The following is a 20,519-nucleotide window of genomic DNA, read 5'->3' on the forward strand; positions in this document are numbered from 1 at the left end:
CATATTTGCTGCACAGTTTGGGGTGCCTCGACAGAAGGAGCGACAAGACACAGCTCAGTCACTGCAGTTCCCAGAAGAAATGCCCAGGTCCTAACCCCTGTCCCATGACTGACCTTATCTGGAAACAGGGTCTTTGAAGACATGATTAGTTGACCCGAGGCCAGAGTGGGTTAGGGTGGGCCCTGCTCCAATACAGCGGGGGTCCTTACAGAATGTCCCTTCTAAGAAGAGGGACTTTTGGACTCAGAGACGGACAGAGGGAAGGCCCTATGACGACGGAGGCAGAGGAGCACCAAGGAGTGCAGTACCGGCCAGAAGCCAGGAGGGGCAAGGAGGGACCATCCTCCACAGCCTCGGGGGAGCGCGGCTCTGCAGGCACCTTGCTTTCAGACTTCAGCCACCCCAACTGTGGGGCAATAACTTCCTGTTTCATGCCACCCAGTGTGTGCCACTCTATGACATGGGTCCGAGTGCTTCCACGCCCAATGCTACCAGTGCAGAGCTGGGCATTGTGTACCCTGGATGCCAACGCCTTGCTCCCTGGCTCCAGATTTTGGGCTAAGTCTGAAGACAAAGTCAGCACCTGTGGCTCATCGTCCAAAAAGTGCTGGCCAAAAAAGTCCCCAGTTAAGGAAAGAGCACGCATGTTTAGAAACGACAGGGAATCTTAAGGAAAGGAAGAAAGCAAATTAGAGGGGCAAGTGATGTCACCCAACTGATTTTCCTCCCTTCTCCAAAGGCCCCATTTCTTGCTGGACTGTTTCTCACTGGAACACTTACACCAGCTACGTCAGAGCGCCCCTCTCCCTCAGCCCTTCAATCCCTACCCCCATCTCAATGATCTTGCTCTGGCAGGGATCCACTGGGCCCAGGCTGACCAAAGTTGACCCTTGGGCCTCCTGGCATCCGTCACAGACTCTCAACTTAAACCAATACATCAAGGGTGAACGGTCTCAGCCACAGGGAGGGTAGCTTTTTAGCTTCTAATCTAAGAATCATCATCTACAGCAATCATTATTCACCCTGGGAAAAGTGTCCATTTTAAGTTGGCTAATGAGCTACAAACGGTGCATCACTCCGTCCGCTTGCTAGAGAAAGAGCAGCTGAAGCCTTGGCTCTGCCAAGTATCCACTGGGTAAGCACACAACCGCAGCCAAAGCTCCTCAACCTAGCTGTGACTCCCTGAGGCCGTGGCCAGCACTTCCCAGGACTGTTGTGGAATGCGGGGCTGCGCCCCTGACGGTGCCGTCGCCCACAAAGAGCTCCCGGAGGTCAGCGCAGCTGTCCTAATGACCACGAGGCGGCTGTGAGAGGACAGCACCACCGGGCCTGGGCTAGGCACCCCCGTTCCCAGGAAACTATCTGGGTCTGTGGGGTCCCCAAACATCTCGGGTCCAATTGTGGGACCGATGGGGTCACCGCGCTGGCGTGGATGCTGAGCGTCGTGGAGACCTCCAGCGAGGTCATTAAGGGAAGTCAATTGCGTCCGGAGGGCGAGGGCCCTCCCAGGCTCTCGGAGCCCCCACTCGAGGTGAGTCAGCCCCTGCGGGAAGCGAGGCCACATCCTCTCACAGCTCCTCGTCTGCCAACAGGGCCCCCAGGTTTCCAGGTCTCCTCTCCATGCTACGGTGATCAGGGCTTTGGACCTGGTGGCCACCCGGGGCCGGGCCTGGGCACTGTCTCCCGCCCAGGGGCCTGAACGTGCTCTCCTTCCATGTGGGGGTTTTCACACTTGGCTGCTACCAGAATCCCAGCAGAGCTCCAAACAGCTCGAGTTCCTTGTCCCACCCAGGAGATGGTGACTCAGGAGGTTGGCAGTAGGGCCCCGGGACACTGCAGTACGAAGGGGACTCCTGGCCCCGCCCAGAAGTGACAAGTGGGGGGAGGAGGAGGGAGGAGGCAGAGGGATGGGGATGGAGAGGAGGGCCACGGCGGTGATGCTGGACCCCCGGGAGCCCACCACCCCCAAGGAGCCCCGACCACTTACAACACTGGGCAGCTCCGTCATGGCTCATCCTGGCCAGACTCCAGAGACGGAGCGGCCGGGAGCGAACCATGGCCAGGCTGGAGCTTGGTGGCACATGGACCGCATGCGCCATGTGCGAGCAGGCCTGGCTTCCTCCGCCAGCCGCCTGCCCTTGAACCCGCACCCGGGCACACGCGGCGCCGGCGGTCCTGTTGAGGGGGCGGCCCGGCCGACGGGAGCCGGCGTGTTCGTGGCCGCTGGACCCGCGTCCGAAGAGCCTCAGCCCCCCACTTGCTGCTCAACCCCAGCAGTCTCCTCCACCATCCGCAAACCCTCAAGGGGAGGGAGATGGGAGGCAGCACGCGTTAGCCGGGCACGGTGGGGGCCGCAGATGCCACCACAGCCCCCATCCTTGCACGGGCTGCAAGGGCACCCTGCTTCTTCATCTCTGCCCGGTGAGGCTCCCCATCTCTCAGCAGCACAGGCCCCTCGGAGAAGACGAGAGGCGGTGACAGCACGCGTGGAAACACGCCTCCTGAAGCAGGCCCACGGGGGAGGGCAGTCCCAGGAGCGCCAAGCCCTGAGGCTTGGGACAGGGAGGTGGCGTCAGCTCCCGCCCAGGCCCAGACATGGCCTTTAACTGCACTGGGCAGCCTCTGGGCAAGAGTGAGCACAACGCTTCGTTCCCGGAGGGGGGCGACAAGTGCAACCTTGGCCAGGAATCACATCCCCAGAGGGAGGACAAGGGTCCAAGGTACCTGCTGCCCCCACTGACTGCGCGCCGCCCATCTCACAACTCCTTTGCATGACCCAGGCGCCCCGCTTTCAGAACGGGCATGCACAGCGCCGTGCCTGCACCTGTCCCAGCACCAGGCAGCTCAGCAGGGACGATCACTAAACACCACTAAGTGCCAGCACCAGCTCACGCAGTCCCACAAGGGCTCCGCTACGTCAGCACATGCAGGCCGAGGAGGAGAGCCGCCTGGTTCTGACCAGAACAGAGAGGTCTGGGCTCCCATCCCAGCACCCCGGCCCCAGCCGTGAGTCTGCGGACAAGGTCCGTTACCTCCACATTTGCTGAAGACACCCACCATACGGGCTGCTGGGAGCACTGGGGGTGATTCTCTCTCACCTGAGTTGCAGAAGAAATGTGGGAAGGATCTGACACAGGCCTGGCACATGGCAGGTACTGAGATGGGAGCTGCTGTCTAATGAGGGGACGAATCATGCCCTTGTTCGTTGGTTCTGAGTTCTAGTAACACGGCCACTGGAACAACTGCCAAGCGTTCCACTCACGGGACACGGAAGGTCGGAGCTGGAAGCACCTTAGAGGGCCGCAGGCCATCCTCTCCATATTAGATGTAAGAAAAACCAAGCTCAAGTAAGCCGAGTCCTGCCTGCCACCCCCCATCCCAAGATGGGCAAATGCAAGGTGAGCAGCCAGTGTCCTGCCCACCCTTCATCCCTCAGGGCACAAAGATGCCAGAAGGACCCCCAGTAAACTGACTGCTTTGTAAAATGTAGGCTTCCAGCAGGAAAAACCAGGTCTCGATTCACAGGCAAGGGTCTCGTCTGCTATTTCATACGGTGCTTCCAGCACCCTTAGCAATGTCCTAGGTACTTAGCAGAGGAAAATCAAATAATAGACTTTGCTTGCTTGCCCTTTCTTTCCTGCAGTTCTCAGGAGGAGCCACCTACGCAAGCACTGCCCGCTTCGCACGCCTTTGTAATGCCCCAGCTGGTGTGCAGAATGGTCAAGAGGCCCTTGCTTCTGGAAGGCTGTTGCTAACAAGTGCCAGTAAATCAAATGGATCTTTGTACAGCCCAAGCCAGGGGCTTTAGGCAGACACAATTCCAACCTCAAGATGCCTTATTGTGTAAGCCTCATAAATTTAGCCTCACTTTAGTTTTCAAAGGAGGAGAAGCATTAAGTTCCTTTTCAAGGACTCCAACCAGTGTAATCAAAGGTTCTGAAGGCCTGTGACTCAGTGGCAATTACCGCCTCCAGCCCCTTCCCTGGTGCAGTTTTCTCTCTGTCCTCTGGATTCACTCATGCTTTTTACGAATCACCATCCAAGGAAGAAATGGGTGGGGTGTGTGTGTGTGTGTGCATGTATGTGTATTTTTAAGAATGGAAATTGTCTTTGCTGAGGAGTAAGCCAGGCAAAGGGAAACAAGACAGGCCAAAGAAGAGACGAGAAGTGGCCATCCGTTCCCCAGAAGTGGGCAGGACATCTACCGAGACCCCTGAGGACACGCTGCCCTTTGTACACCTTTGGTCTCTGGGGATACAATTCCCAGTCTAACATATTGTCGTTTTCCTTCCAAATGCTTCTCTAAGGCATCCCACTCATTTATAGGCACGAACTCGTTATGCCCACAAAAAGGAATAGTTTATTTTTAATTACATGTTTAACCTGGGGATTGCAATGTATTTGTCATTTGGCCACTTGCCATCCAAACCAAGGGTGAATTTCAGAAAATATAACAGGAAATTAATTTTTATATGCTTTATAATGAAAGTAGGGAAGGGAGGCGAGGGAGGGAAGGAAGAAGCAGAGAAGGAAAACAGAGTAAGAAAGAAAGAAGGAGGGAGAGAGGAAGGAAGGAGGATGAGAGGGAAGGAAAAAAGAAAAGAAAGAGGAAGGGAGGTAGAGAGGGAGAGAGGAAAGAAAGATGCAAAAGACACTTTGAGAAAGGTTAGCAGCCCTTTCAGCTTCTTATCCACCTAAAAACCAAATTAATACCAATACTACATGATACATTACAAAAATAGGTGCCAGCAAATCCTGTGCTTTCCTTACAGTCTTTCCCCTCTTCTGCCAACTCAGGGAAGCAGCTTTGCTTAGGAATCTAGCCCTAAAACAATGGCCTTCTGGATTGCAGAGCTGATAAAAAAGAAATCCCACCCATTTCTTTCTAAAACCAACATCAAGATCAAAAGATCCCTGTATTTTGCAGTTTGCCTGGCTTCTGGCCAGGACAAGCAAAAACAGCGGCCCCTGGCCCTCAGCCCGCCCCTTTGCTTCCCACCACCAGCTCCGGCCCTCACATGGCAAGGTCCCGGGCGCATGTGTGGACACCCCAACCTGCAAGCCCAAGCCCCGTGCCCAGCTCCCCTTTAGGCCTAAGGGAAGGTGGGCCTGGTGGAGAGGGCGAGGCAGACCCTGGGAGCAGCTGCCTGAGGAGTTTGGGGTCCTAGTATTTGAGGCACAGAAGGAAGATTGGTCCTTTTCACCTGGGGACACTGGGGCCTTAGGAGGGCAACAGGGGGGCCTTCTGAAGTGCAGGGCACAGGACCACCTGGCGCCCGTATCAGCGTGCTGGGCTCTTTCTGGGACCACCGGGCTCCTTTCAGCCCCATAATAAACCTTCATGCCACAGGCACTGGTGCACCTGGAAGATGCACAGAGAACCCCGTGTTTTAACTCAGGTCAGGGGAGAAAGGATGTGGGAAAGTGACGAGAAATCAGGTAAAGAGAGGTTAACGAGGAATCGACCAGCCACCTGTGGAGGGAGTCGGCTGTCACCTTGTCTCCTTGTCCTGCTGAGTATCTTCACTTCCCCAGCCTCTGGGACTATGTTCTTGGAATATAAGCACAGAACCACATGACCTGGCCAAAACCAGTGTCCTTATGGGAGCAAGAGGCCAAATGTTAGAGACTCCAAGACCTCGCCAGAAACTTCCACTTCCCACCTGCCCCACCCAAACACAATCCTTCAAGTTCAAAGTGCCCATGGTTTCCCCAGCTCTACAAAGCAAAACCTAATAACCCCCTGTTTATGTCTGCTCACCCTTCGTTTTCACAGAAACCTACAAAACTCACATAAAACAGCCTGGAGCCCCCCCTCCGGCTCTCTGGAGTGTAGCCTGTGGGGTGGGTGTCCTTCCCCAGCCGTGCACCCAGCACCTTGACCCCTCCCCCCCCGGGCCCAACACCCGATTACCTGGCTCTTCCGGGGGTGGCTGCGCACTGGCCTCCGGCTCTGGGATGACTTCGGGGGGCGGTGGGGGTGGGGCCGGTGGCGCTTTGACAGGGGTCGTGGACTCTGGGGTCTCGAACGCTTCTTCAGAGTCAGAACTCCTGATGGAGAGAGAGGAAGGCAAACCCAAGGTTAGACGCAGCCAGGGGCTGCTCGAGGGGCCCCGGGCCTGTCCCGCTGCCGGGAGGGGGCTGACCCAGGACCAGGCTCCTGCTGGGAATGTCATCTGGCACCAGGATTCCCAAGGGTGACTGCATTATCATCCACTCTGAGTGCTCAAAGGACACAGACTCTGACCTCAGCACCACTCCAAATACATACTTCTCACCTTAGTGGCAAATACAAACACAGTGGAATCTTGATGAACTTCCCCCTGGGCTATTAGCCAAACAGGCCTAGAGCTTTCCACAGGTTCCCAGGGAGTTGGGAGGCCTATGGGAACCCGCTCCCTGCAAGCGAAGCTCCTTCCCCACCTTCCCCACCTTCCCCACGGCACCCGTCACCCTCCCCGCTCTGCCTCTCACAACTTCGCGTAGATTTGTTCACTTTTCATCGTGATTACCATCTTTCTCTTCTGCGGTGCTGAAGGCGCCATGAGGGCGGTGGCCTTCTCTGTCCCAGCACCCCAGAGCCTAAAACAGTAGGTCCTGAGTAGACACCTGGCGAATGAACGAAGGCTAACGTGCGAATAACATGCCAGGCCATCAACACAAGGCACAGCCCGTGCCCCAGTGTGACAGTGGCCCTTGGTTCTTCCCCCAGGGAGCAGGAGCCAAAACGCACCCAGAGGCAACTTAGGGCAAGGGAGGCCACTGGCCAAACTGCACCGAAGCCACGTCCCAGGCCGGAACAGATGCACTGACTGGCAGCATTCCCATAACCTGCCTCCGCTGGCGACTCAACCTGGGGGCAGGAAGAATGAGGTTTTCGCAAACCTGTGAGTGCGCCTGCACCGGGTGTCCCGCCGGCCAGGAGGCAGCCTGTGCACTGGCTCAAGGCACTGGCCCACGGCCTGGGCCTGCCCTCCCCCGGGAGTTCGGCCGGGGAAAGCCGCCCACCCCAGGCCTTTTAAATAGCCCCAAATACCCAGTTATTCATTTACAACTAAGACGTTAATTATCCCGAGGTGGACGCTAGGATCACAGAAGGCACCAACAGTCCCGGCGGGCAAACCTGGATGGAGACGGACAGCACAGGGCATTGGCGGGCTGGGGCACGCAGTCCCCCGTGAAATGCTCCCTCTGCTGAGCGCCCGGCAAGACCCAAAGGACCAGGCACCGTCTTCTACAAACCGTCAGCCGGTGCAGAGGCCAGAACCAAAAACCTCCCTCCAGGCCGGACTGGAGGAGGCAGCTGGCCAGATCCCCTCAGAAAACCTGCATCGACGTTTTTAATAAGTTGCTGGTCGGCGACTCGCGTCAGCAGTGCCAGGGGCCTCCCTCCCTGCGTGCCCCCCGCCCTCCCCTCCGACCTCACACAGAGTCCTCCAGGGACTCAGAGCTGAAGAAGCACCAGCGCTGCTGTGGATGGGATCCAGCGGCCAGAGCCTGGGAACGACCAGATTTCAAGAGTCAATTCCTAATCTGCGCAAAAACCATGGAGACGCTGACTTTACAAACACTCATTAGCATTAAAGGTCAGCCTCTGCCTATGGGGAGAATGGAAGGTCCACACTTAGACCACCACAGACGCAGGGACCCGAAGTTTTGCCATCTGCTCATCGGTATGACAAACACAAGGCAGGTACGCAGCGGAGCCTCCAAGAGGAACGGGGCCTTGATGAGCCGGGGGCCCCGGGTACGGCCCCAGAACCTGGCCCTGCTCTCCCCCTGGTTCCCAGCGCTGCGCGCAGCAGGGATAATGCTGATGAGACACACAGGGCCCACTTGCCTCTTTCCGGAGCTCCCTTGAAGTGCCACGAGACCGGACTCCCCAGTGCTGGTCATGGCTGTCCACACCCACCGGGCCCATTCCACCGGGGACCACAGCTGCCAGGAGGAAAAAGCCATCTCTGCTGAGCAACCGCCTCTGTCCCCTCAATCTGCACCCCTAACTTCCCTGCTGGGATCAACGGGATCTAAATCTCTTTAGATGCACAAAAAAGTTAGCGGCACCACCGGGTCCGGGATGCCGCGGGCTTCTCCGGAGTCCGGAGGCCCCGAGGCGGCATGGCGGGCGCAGGGACGCAGAGAAGCTGTGTGCTCTCGGCGGGCTTCTGCATCCTGGGCGCCGGCGCCGTGTGGCTCCGGAGCACAAAGGGCCCTGCTCTTTTTCAACAGCACAAGCAACAGGGAGCGCCGGATGCTCTTAGGTTGGAGCAGCTGAATTCCAATGAGGTCTGTGCTATCCCAGCTGCCCGGCGCGCACACCTGCTCAGAAGGGACAAGCATCCTCGTCCTGTGTGCGTGTGTCTGGGGTACACCAAACCCCTCTGTGGTGTGATGTCTGTTTGCCATGAACTACTTCTGGGTCAAAACATCCAGGGCCACCACAGACCGTTGGAATGGCATTCACTTCCCACTTCCGGCATTGCCTGCCTTGTTTTCCTATTTCCACACCCTCTCCCCGGAGCAAAGAGCAAGTTAATTAGAGGAGGCAGATGGTAGTGTTTTTAATTAGCTCTTTTTCCCTATTCAGTTTCCCAGGGGCTCAAAAACATTTCCAAGAGAGGGATTTCTGCAGTCCACCCACAAAGAGTCTATATGTAAAAATAAAGCAGCATTTGGGACTCCCAAGTGCCTTAAAAGAATTCCCATTGGTTATTTGATTTCTTTATTTTCCTGCTACATGAAACTAAAGTAAAAGAAATTATTCTATTGAGGCTCCACGTGCTTTCAAAATGGAAGAAGAGGAAATTAACTTAATTTACCACAAATAGGCATCAGAAAGAGAATGTGCCACCAGTCTGCTAAAACATCTCTAAATATAGGAAAATATATTTACTAGGATATGTATATGCGATGTTCACTCTATAAACAGATATGCAAATGCATGCAAACACAAGCACTTACACAGTGTAACAGTTCTTAATGGCCAGACATTAAATATGGTGACTTTTAATTTCCAGCACAAACAGCAGTGCTAGATACCCTAGTACCTGCATGACAAAGTTACCATTTGTTGAACATTTTTCATTATGTGTCAGGCCCACTCAAATTCTTATCTAAAAGCTTCAAAAAAATCCTGTCTGGTGGAAAGCAGGCCCATTGTACAGATGAAAAACTATGGCTTAGGGAAGCCACATTATTCCTATTAGGTGGAAGCCAGGACTCAAATCTAGAAATGTCTCCCTCTAAGATCTGAGCCCTTTTCACTCTCCAGAGGCTTCCAAATGTTTTTAGCAACAGAACTTTATCCAAATGAAATCTGACATGAAATTCCTATGTATAGAAACAATACAAGTAGCATTTTATTTTGTTTATCAGCTTGATTTATAACACATTCCTAAATTTACCATTGGGAGCAATTAAACTGTTTTTGATGAACTTGAAGATTTGGCATCGGGGTATGAAGATGCCAGTTGCATCTTGTACCTACTGATTTCTCTCCTGGTTGCACATTATTTGGAAAACGTATGACATGTACAGATGACTAATTACAAACAGCAACTGTTTTTTAACAGCTAGTCCTGTGATGATGGAATATTCTCTGATTAGGCAGGAGGGGGAGGGGAGTCACCTAACGGCATAAAACCCAATTAATAATTAGCATCAGGCAATATGCTGGAGGCATCCAATACCACACAGGGTGGTGCGTGCAGAAGCAGGAAAGGGGGGACTTTTAACCCCAAGTGTCCACAAACAGTGCTAGCCACAACCCAAACCGCTGAGCCCCTTGAGGGTGTGTTAGCACCACCTAAAATATTTTTTCAACTGAAATTCAGAGACTGTCTTGAGAGCTCTGGAGTTCCACAGAACACAGTGTATTAGCCAAAGGGGTGCTGATGCAAAGTACCAGAACTCTGTGGTTTTTATAAAAGGGTATTTATCTGGGGTAGAAGCTTATAGTCACAAGGCCCTAAAGAATCACACTATCAAAACACAACACTTTGTGGAAACTGTCCCCAAAGAAGAGTCAAGTAAGTAGCAAAAAGCAGGACTTAAGGGCCTGTTTCCCTACATTTTTAGTTTGGTTTAAATACCTTCATGGTTTACTTTTATGAACTACAGCAACAAAATAGTACAAGATCAGTACCCACACACAAATATGTGTGTATATAGAATGATAAACACACAAGTATATACATACATGTATGTGTGAATATATCTATAAATAAAACATGGGTATCTTTTTAAAAAGAGGTACTCGCAACATTGTTTTCTAGCACATCGTTACTTCGTTACATTTTGCTCAAGTTTTGCTAGGCTTGGAATAATAATTTACTATTCTAGTCAAATAAGTTTCCAAAGGCAATTCAGAGACCACAGAACTTAGAGATCATACCTAAGTATCTCTAAAAGTGAGGAAACTGAGGTCAGAGAGCAGAAGTGACTGGCCCGCTGGTGGCGGCAGAGCCCCAGCTAGAACGCGGCAATCCCTGCCCCAGGGTCAATGGTCCCCTAAGCACCGCCTCCGAAATAAGAGCTAACCCCCATCTCCGCCACCTAAAACAGGCTCCCCTGGGATGCTTCTGGAAATCTGAAGCTCTCTATATTTAAGTGCTGACTGATTATCAAGTAGTTAGCTCTCAAGCACTGCTGAGGGGAAGGGGATGGTCCCCTGGGCGTATCTGCTTCCAGACAGTTCCTCAGGACTGCGCACGGTTCCCCTGGGATGGAGGCGCCCACACGGGACTCAGCCCCATGCGCGGGTCCCCACGAGCGCAGAACCGAGCAAGGCGTGCACTGCCCAGGGTCGGGCTTCCCCCGGCACCCAGCGACCCTTGCCGAGGACCCGTCACCCCACCGCCCATCCCTTTGGAGGCCACACCCAGGTAAAGGATCAGCCAAAGGACCATCTGCAGTCCCTGAAGAGAGGGGCGGCTACGTGAATCGAAAGCAGCTCTCCGCACATCAGACTGACTCATTCATCTCTGCACCGCAGCCCCACGTGAGTGAGGGCTTGATGCATCTGTGAGGACGTTTGTAACTGTTCTAGGCAGCAAAAGAGGCGGCTGCATGCGTGCTTGTATGCGCGCACACGTGTGTACACTCTCCCACATGCACACTCACACATGGACTCACTTTCCTTCTGCCCAAAACAAGTTGACGAGACTGGTAAAAGGTGGGCTGATTGCTCGCCTTTGTAGACAGCACTGGCATTTGCTCGATACTTAGGCAAATGGAGAACATGATTTCAACACAACCATCCTTGGACTGTCAAGTGACCGAGCAGCAGAGGGTCAGGTGATGTCTCCTGAGAACACAGAGCAAGCTCTGGCCAGCCAGGCTGCTAGAATTTCCAGGCTGACACTGTCTTTGTTTGAGTGAGGTCGCCTAGGGCAAATCAAAGCAGCTGACACCACAAACGTTCGTCCCAAGATCCCCAGCACCTGGGGCACGTGGGCTCCCAAGTCTGATTCAAGCAGTTCTCACTAGACCACTACACTGAGAGATGGGTGCAGGGCTTGGAGGCACAGTGGCTCTGACCACACAGGCTGCACCGCTGTGAGAGAAGGGGAGGGCACAGGTGGAGGAGTCCAGCAGGCCTGGGTACAGCCAGCAGGGAATCGAATGGTTTTCAGATAATTCTGGATAACTAAGCCAAATCGGAATTGTTAAAGGCTAGGAGGCTCAGGAACCAGGGTTGGAGGGGCAGGCCTCCAGGCACACGAGGCTTCCCACCACATGGAGCCCATCAGCAGTCAGCTTTAGAAACTTCCGGGACCTGGTTCATCTTGGGTGGGATGCCCGTGTCTTAGCCAGAAGCGGGTAGGGAACCTTATTAAACAAGCCATCCACCCAGACAAACTGGGAATCAGGAAGTGGACTAGTGCTAGGTAACCCACCAACCACAGATGTCCACCACAGGATCCCTCCCAGCGTGTCTCTCCCTCCGTAACTGTGGGAGCTTAGGCGAGTCCCCTGACCTCCTGGGTCTTTGGATTACTTGTCTGCTAGACAGGAGTAATGAACTGTAAGGCTAATAACGCCTTTCCCTTGTACCTGCAGCTCCAACTCTGCCCTTGGTCTCCAAGCATCATCAATTTGGGGAAATGTAAACTGCTAGCAAGCCAACCAAGCCTGCTATTTTATTTGGCCAAAGCTACTGAGTTGAGCAAGCAAGAGACTCTGGGGGATACACCAGAGTGGGGTAACTGCTGTCCTCCAGGTTGTCAGTGGACAGAAGTGTGTCTTGGAAAACGTGGCTACTCTCAGACTCCACTGCTTGACTTTATCCTTTCTGCCAAGCGTGCCCACCCACAGACTTCAGGGACAAGGAGTGTTTCTGGAATGAAGGAGGCTTGTTACGGCATTGTGCATGTGTGGGTGCACACACCCCCTCCACACACACACAGTACATGCGGCAACACCTGGCACCCAGCCCGAGAGAAGTGCTGCTCTAGTGGCCGAGGGCAATGCACATGGCACCAGTTCCCCTGGCTCAGGAGGCAAGTGATTTGTAACTGGCGAAAGGCCAGACGTGAACCGAGTCTCTGGAGAAAAAGAAAGAAGGGACTCTAACTGCCCTTTTATTTCCTTGCCTTCACGCATGATATCCCCCAAATCCCATTCTTTGCAGCTGAACTCCTTGCTTGAACAACTTAAATTGCCATCTCTACTTTCAGCTCAAATTCTTAAAATTGTAACTGCAAAGAAGGGTTTATTGATACTAGCACAGGTAGACATAAAGAGGAACTTCGAACAGGCAGCCATTAAAAGTCCTTTTATATTCTCTACAGAGAACTCCACTAAGTCAGAGGCCATGTAACAAGCAACCAGGTTTCGCTCACATGGAGACAAGCAGGACCCAAGAACACACACTCAGGGTATATGTACTCGTCACTGTTAACAGATACAGACATACCTCACATGTAGATTTCAACCAGTTTGCTAAAATCTGAGCAGCCCAGAAAACACTTGAGCCCCTTGGTAGGAGCTGAGCAGCTGGGATTTCAATGACAGCGTTGCACCTGCCCTACTGGGGGAGAACATGCTTCTAGGGTGGGGGGTTCAGTTTGGGTTGTATTTCACTTATCTGAAAATTAATAATTCTCAGACTCCTCCCCAGAGTAGATATTCAACAAATCCCTCCCATAGCCTCTCTCCACTAAAAAGAAAGATACGTTCTCCAGAAGACCACTTTCCCAGCCCTGCTGGAGAAACGGCCAAATTTGTGGCCTATTGTGTACACCCTCAATGATTTTGCACATAAATATGAATGTGGTCTTGGGGTGGGGTGGCCAATATATTTTAGTAAAGAGTCGGAAATGTAGGGGGGTGGGGGGGTGGGGTTGAATGGGACCTCACATATATATTTTTAATGTAATATTATTACAAAGTCAATAAAAAATAAAAAAATTTAAAAAAAAAAAAAAAAGAGTCAGAAATGTAGAAAATTAAAAAACCTTTTTTGGGGAAGCAGATGTGGCTCAAGCGATTGGGTCCCCGTCTACCACGTGCGAGGGCCCAGGTTCAGTTCCCAGGGCCTCCTGGCGAAGGTGAGCGGGCCTGCACAGATTGCTGACGCACACAGAGAGCTGAGGCAACAACAAAATGACGAAACAAAAAAGAGACACAGAGGAAAACACAATGAGAGAGACAACAAACCAGGGAGCTGAGGTGGCTCAACAATTAAGTGCCTCTCTCCCATGTCAGAAGGTCCCAGGATTGGTTCCCGGTGCCTCCTATAGAGAAGACAAGAAGAGAAGACAAGCAGACACAGAAGAACGGACACAGAGAGCAGACAGCAAGCACAGCGGCAAAGGGTGTGGGGGTTGGAGTAAAAAAAAAAAAGACAACTTTTTTCTCCCACAGCATCTGTGTGCCATATAAGAGTGAGAACTTATCTGTTTTGTCCCTTTTCCTCTGAGCTCCTTACATGATAGAAAGGAAAGGGATGGCTCTAGACGGCCTACTAACTGTTGGGAAGTGATTTCTGCCTGGATCCTTGAAAATGTGCTTTTTTTCTCTTAAGACACGGCTTGCTTCTGTACATTTCACACCATTCCCTCATACATAATGCAGTAATATCAGCTTCATCTTTGACCTACTTATTAAAAATCCTGAACTGATAATGTCTAAATTAAAGCACTCTTCTCTCTTAAGATATGCATTCTATGATTCTGGCTTGTAGAAGAAAACAGCACAGCATTCATCAAATAGAAAGTTGAGCAGGGAAGTGGACTTGGCCCAGTGGTTAGGGCGTCTGTCTACCACATGGGAGGTCTGCGGTTCAAACCCCGGGCCTCCTTGACCCGTGTGGAACTGGCCCATGCACAGTGCTGATGCACCCAAGGAGTGCCGTGCCCCGCAGGGGTGTCCCCTGTGTAGGGGAGCCCCACGCGCAAGGAGTGCACTCCCTAAGGAGAGCCGCCCAGCGTGAAAGAAAGTACAGCCTGCCCAGGAATGGTGCCACACACACGGAGAGCTGACACAACAAGATGACGCAACAAAGAGACACAGATTCCTGTGCCGCTGACAACAACAGAAGCAGACAAAGAAGACAACGTAGCAAATAGACACAGAGAAGAGACAACTGGGGCAGGGCGGGGGAGAAGGGGAGAAAAATAAATAAATAAATAAATCTTTAAAAATATATAAAGTTGAGCATTGGACAGATCTGGTTCTGAATTTGTTCCTTAGCAGTCCTGGTCTTAGTTTCCTAGCCTGTGCAATGGGCTATTACAACCTACCACAGGGGGCTGCTTTGAAGACTAGCTGAGTTCCTATCTGTACAGGGCCTTGCACAACACCAGGAACTTTAGATGTTTAGTCTCTCCATCCTTAAACTTTTAAAAGTCTACAACCAAAATTATTATATACTTCACCTTACTATTTGAGAGAAACACGAAGCATAGTCATGCTCTTATTTTCCTTAAAGCCCCCTGTGGTTGGGGGACGGTTGAACAATGATTCACTAGCATACAGAGTGATGAGAAAAGAATGTGATTTTCCTGCTCTTCCTACACACTCAACACCTTGCCTCACACACACACAGCTAAAATGGCTGTGGGCAAGGGATTGTAAAATTAAGCAGTAAATTTCACTCAAATGTTTACTGAATTAATTCACAGCCACTCAGAGGGAAATCATAATCAGCAAAACGGAAGTGCTGACATAATCCTCCTCGGCTCTGGGGTGCACATGGTTTTTTTTCCCTCCTGCATTCCCGGAAGGCAAGTCTTCTCAGGGGTGACATCTGAGCTGCCCGGCCATCACAGAGCCAGGGGAAGAGGTTCCAGGTAGAGAGAATCCCAAGTTCAAGGTCCCTGTGGTAGAAAGAGCTTGACAAGTGCAAAGAGTGGGCTTAAGGGCACTTGGGAGAGCAAAGCTGACGAGGAAGGGGGAGTCCTTGGGGGGTCCTCACGGCTTCTTAGGACAAGGGGAGGAGCTGGAAGGCCATTGGAGGGTTTTGCTCCGAGCAAGGACTCAGGCTGACTGTATTTTTTAAAAATCACTCTGATGCTCCAAGGAGCTAGAAGATCAGCAGATGGGCAAGTGGGCTATTGCACCTTCCAGAAGAGGTCAGAGACTTGGGCCAGAATGGCAGAACAGAGAAGGTGAGATGTGGCCACATTCGAGGGGTGTGCAAGGCAATGAGCGTCCAAGAAAGGGTCAACATTCCAGGAGGGGCCTTTCATAAATTTCCTGTGAAATCCGCATCTATTTTGATTTGCGTTAGAATCGACACAAAGAAGGAAATCGTTATTTCGTAATTCCAAAAGAATGGGAATCGACTTTTATGCTGGCTGATTGGATTATACCAAAAAACACTGGAGCCATAAGGAGTGGGTTAAATATGGCAAGGCTGGTAAGTAGCATCAGATTTCAATTATATATAAAAAGCTCCAGCAACTAAATACAATTTCCCAAATCAAACAAGTAAACACACATCGCTGACTGGAGGATAAAGGATTTCGTGACAATATCCCAATTGAGCTAAAATAGACTCTCAGAAGTGACCTTCTTGGCAACAATTTCATGCTAAGAGAAATAGGTATAAATCTTACAAAAGACAACCTGGCTCTTGTTCCCAGCCCCCTGCCTTCCAGCGCTCTTATATAGATGCGCTCCAGGCTTCTCTCGTGCTCTCTTGACAAGGTGTTAAAGGTGAGCCCCGGGCTTTGTTTTCTCAAATCTCTTGCATCAAAGGCTCAACATTTTCCATCATCTTAAAGTTCCTGTTATTTAAAACTCTCGTTCCCGGTTTCAGCTTGAAGGAACCTAAGTTAAATTAAATAATTTCAGGCTCATCTCTCTCTATTCATCACAGGATGTCCTGATAAACGGAGGGTAAGGAGCAAGAAAAGGAAAGTAGGGAGGATTCTGCCATTGTTTGGGCTTAAGTGACTAGCTCGTTGCTTGAGCCTGAATGGAGAAGCCAACAATTATTCTCCAAATAAGAAGGAAGAGCTCTGATTCTTGGTATTTCCCCATCATTCTTCTTTCAAAGGTCAACACCAGAGGGGCTCAGGAGAGCACATGCCAGCTCAGTAGCAGAATCCACTAGAATAATTCCACCAAATCACCATTTCCAACCTCTAAACCTAAGTAAATTTAAAAAATTAAATAGTCTGTGATGGAAAAAGAGAATTTCTGCCAAAGAATGCAAAACTCCCAGATATAGAAAAGCAATCAGAAACTTCCTAAGTGCCATTTCAAGCCTGAGGCCGCACCAACCCGCGTTCCCCGCTTAGAGGCCAGTTTCTACCACCAAGGCCGCAGCAGGGAGGGGAGGCGAGTGTCACTCAGCACACTCCAAGGGGACAAACACTTGCCTCTTGACCATGAAATGGATGCCTGTCTGAGCTGGTCCAGGGGGGCGCTCACTCCCCCAATGGCTGAGTACCCAACACTATCCATCTTAGAACTTTCCAGGTCCCAGGCAAGAGAAAGCTCAGAAAGACTTGCTTCCTGCCAGCCGGACCCAGGGTAACGCGGCCCTTGAGGACCTGCCAAGGACACGAAATGCTGCTCCTTCACTTCCTTGGAGAACTGGGTGCCCCCACTTGCTGCCCCTGCCCCCCCCCAGGCCTGGTGCTTCCAGCAGCTTTGGAAGGGCTGTGCCTGAACCAGGCACCTGGACGTCGTTCCCCCACTCCCTCCTCCCGCAGCACCATAGTGCCCCCTGGCCTGGGCTTATCTGTCCCCACAGTGTCCTCATCTCCTTCCGGCTCTCCTGCTGCTAAGAAAGCCTCTCACTGGCTGGGGCCCGTCATATGGTTTTTTTGTTTTTTTTTTTGTTTTTTTTAGGTACCAAGGGCTGGGGACTGACCTCACACGTGGGAAGCTGGCACTCAACCATTGAACCCCACTGACTTCCCTGAGTTGGTTTAATCACTTGTTTTGCTTGTTTTTTCAGGAGTCATCAGGAACTGAACCTGGGACCTCCCATGTGGGAGGCAGGTGCTCAACCTTATGGTTCTTAAAGGTGCCAAGCGCAACCATATCATTCCTCGAATTACAACTTCCCAAACGCAGTTGCCTTTCTCCCCAATCCACCGCCCCCCCCCCCGTTCTTTCAATAACCAGAAGCAGTATCTAAAATCCTTAAATTCCTGCTGCCCTCCTTGTTCGCTAACTGGCTGTCACCGATCCCATACAAATTCTGTCTCTCTAAGATCAGCCAGGCCAGCGCTGGCAACAGCCCTGATCTGCCCAGCTATCGACAAGGCCACACACTTTTCAGAAAATAAATCTACTTTTGTCTACTGGTATAATGGGATATGAAGTGAAATTACGTTGTGTTTCACAGGCGGCCCAGAGGACAGCAGGAGGCATGTCCACCACGGGCCCCGAGAGCCACAGCCTGGCCTGTTCCCAAGGGCTCCCCGTCACAGCGTCTTCCATGCAAAGCCATCATCCATACGGGGCATTTGCTGCTCTTTATTAACCAGAGAAAACCTCAAGTGGGAATTTCAGGAATGCCAATCTCCCAACAATCCTTGAAGACAAGGCGGCTTTTAATTCTAAGAACACTGCTCCATATTTTGGAACAAGGCCCACTCTTAGGTTACCAGATTGGAAGTCCAGAATGAAAGAAAGCTGTGTTACGTGGAGCAAGGTGCCGAAACAAAAGTGGGCTGGTTTCTCTTTCCTTTTCCTTGAACACAGACCCAAATCTGATCAAGCAACTCCTCCTTGAAATCCACTAAAAGCTTCCGACCGCTGCCAAGATGGAGTTCAAACTCCTTAGCCCGATGCCTAAGGTCTCCCGTGATATGGCCTCTGCCATTTCCCACAGGTGTCCCTCCCATCCGGCATCCTGTGACCCCGGTGTTCAGTGAACCAAGTAACCTGCCCTCCAGGCCCCTTCACAGCCATCTGCCCTGGCTCCTCCCACTACCTCTGCCCGGCAGGCCCTACCTGTCCAGCAGATAACTGTTGGTTGTTGAAGACGGAGTAGAAACATCACCTCCACCATGAAGCCTTCCTGTACTATCCTCTCCATTCCTTGGACACCCACTGAAGGCTGAAGCCCCACCCGGTGTCCACAACAGCCATGTGTACACTTTGGGTCGATGGAATATCACTCCGCCCTGCCCGCTGCACTTGGACCAAGCTCCTGGTAGGCCTGGTGAGGCACCCCACGCACCATCTTGTCTCCCCAAGGTGCACAGAGTCTGGCCCCTAGTTTTTATCTGCAGCCATCATTCTGTCACATTGGTCCTTTAAAAAAAAAATTTTTTTTTTAAAAATACTTTCAAACTTACAGGACAGTTAGAAAAATTATACAAACTCCATACAGAGAACTCCAACATACCCCTATCCTATCCCCCAGATACTCAGATTCGCCAATTTTAGCACATTGCCACATCTGCTGTATCCTTCTATGAATACATCTACCCACCCATCTATCAATCCATTTTCTAAACTCTTGAGTGTAGGTTGTACATATCATGCTCCTTGTTCACTTAATACTGCCATGTACATTACCTAAGGACAAGGATATTCACTTATGTAACCATTGTAAGTACAGTTATCAAGGTCAAGAAATTCAACACTGAAATAAAATGTTATTGTTTGTATTCCACTTTTTTCATATGCACTAATAATGCTCTTTGGAGCCTTTTCTTCTTCCTTGTTAGATTGCACCCAGGATCACATATTGGATTTAGTTGACAGTTTCTTTAGTTGCTCTTTCTTTTTTATTGTGTTAACATGTTGTATAAGTTTCCTAGCTGCTAAAGCATGCATTAGCCTAGCAACAGGAATTTACTGGCTCACGATACCAAGGCTAGGAAAGTCAAAAATCGAGGATCGGCAAGATGATGCTTTCTCCCTGAGGATGGTGGAGTTCTTGGACTTGTTGCCAGTGATCCTTGGCTCTCCACCACATGGCAATGCCCATGGCGGCATCTTCTCCTTTCTCTTCCGGGTTCCTTTGACTTCCAGGGATTCTTCAATTTTCTTGCGGTGTCTCTTGTGACAATTTCCTTTGCTTATAAGGACTTCAACCATATTGGATTAAGGCTCACCCTCATTTAGTTTGGGCATAGCTTAACCAATAAAGTCTTCAAAGGTCCTATTTACAAATAGGTTCACACCCACAGGAGCAGGGATTTAGAACTGAACATGCCTTTTATGGGGGACATGATTCAACCCCCAGTACATATAACATAAACTTTCCCATCTCAACCATTCCCAAGTGTACCATTTAGTGGGATTAATCGCATTCACTATGTTATGGTACACCCATCACCTTCGATTATTAAAACTTTCCCATCTCCCTGATCAGAAACCCTATACCCATTACGCATTAACACCCCAGGCCCCCTGTCCACCACCCCTGGTAACCTGTACCCTAATTTCTGTCTCCTTGAGCTTGCATATTCTCTGGTATTTAATTTGTTGTTACCATGGGGCTTAAAATTAACATCCCAACTCTATAACCCTCTCATTTGCTTTGATACCAACTTAACTTCAATAGTATACACAAATGTAGTTCTTTTCCCAAATTACATTTTTATACATTATGAGGCCAAAACCACTCATTTATCATTACATTTTATGTATTTGCCTTTTAGATCCTATAGGAAGTAAAAAAGTAGAATTACAAACCAAAATACAACAGGATGGGCATTTACAGTTACCCTTTTGTTACCCTTAACAGAGATCTTTATCTCTTCACACATCTTCAATCTAGTATCCTTTCCTTTCGACCTACAGAACTCCCTTTAGCATTTCTTGTAGGGCTGGTCTAGTGGCGAAGAACTCCCTTACCTTTGTATTTCTGGGACATTCTTCAGCTCTCCCTCCGTTTTGAAAGTCAGTTTTGCCAGACCTAGATTTCTTGGCTGGCAATTTTTTGCTTTTGGAACTTTAAATATGTCTTCCCACTGCCTTCTTGCCTCTATGGGTTTTTTTTTTTTTTTTTTTTTTTAGGATTTATTTATTTATTTCTCCCCCCTCCCTCCACTGTCTGCTTTCTGTGTCCATTCACTGTGTATTCTTCTGTGTCTGCTTGT

The 20,519-nt window shown here is 50.7% G+C and overlaps 1 protein-coding gene across 4 annotated transcripts in view; it reads right to left on the reverse strand.

The window, feature by feature from the left end:
* Positions 1-20,519, reverse strand: part of TACC2 (transforming acidic coiled-coil containing protein 2) — a 226,948-nt gene that overhangs the window by 43,132 nt on the left and 163,297 nt on the right. For all 4 annotated transcript variants that reach the window (XM_058298235.2, XM_058298236.2, XM_071215642.1 and 1 more), the window contains one exon: positions 5,915-6,051. In XM_058298235.2, coding sequence (XP_058154218.1) covers positions 5,915-6,051 — 137 coding nt within the window. The remainder of the gene's footprint in view (positions 1-5,914; positions 6,052-20,519) is intronic.

Source organism: Dasypus novemcinctus, chromosome 6 (assembly GCF_030445035.2).
Source record: "Dasypus novemcinctus isolate mDasNov1 chromosome 6, mDasNov1.1.hap2, whole genome shotgun sequence".
NCBI classification, from domain to species: domain Eukaryota; kingdom Metazoa; phylum Chordata; class Mammalia; order Cingulata; family Dasypodidae; genus Dasypus; species Dasypus novemcinctus.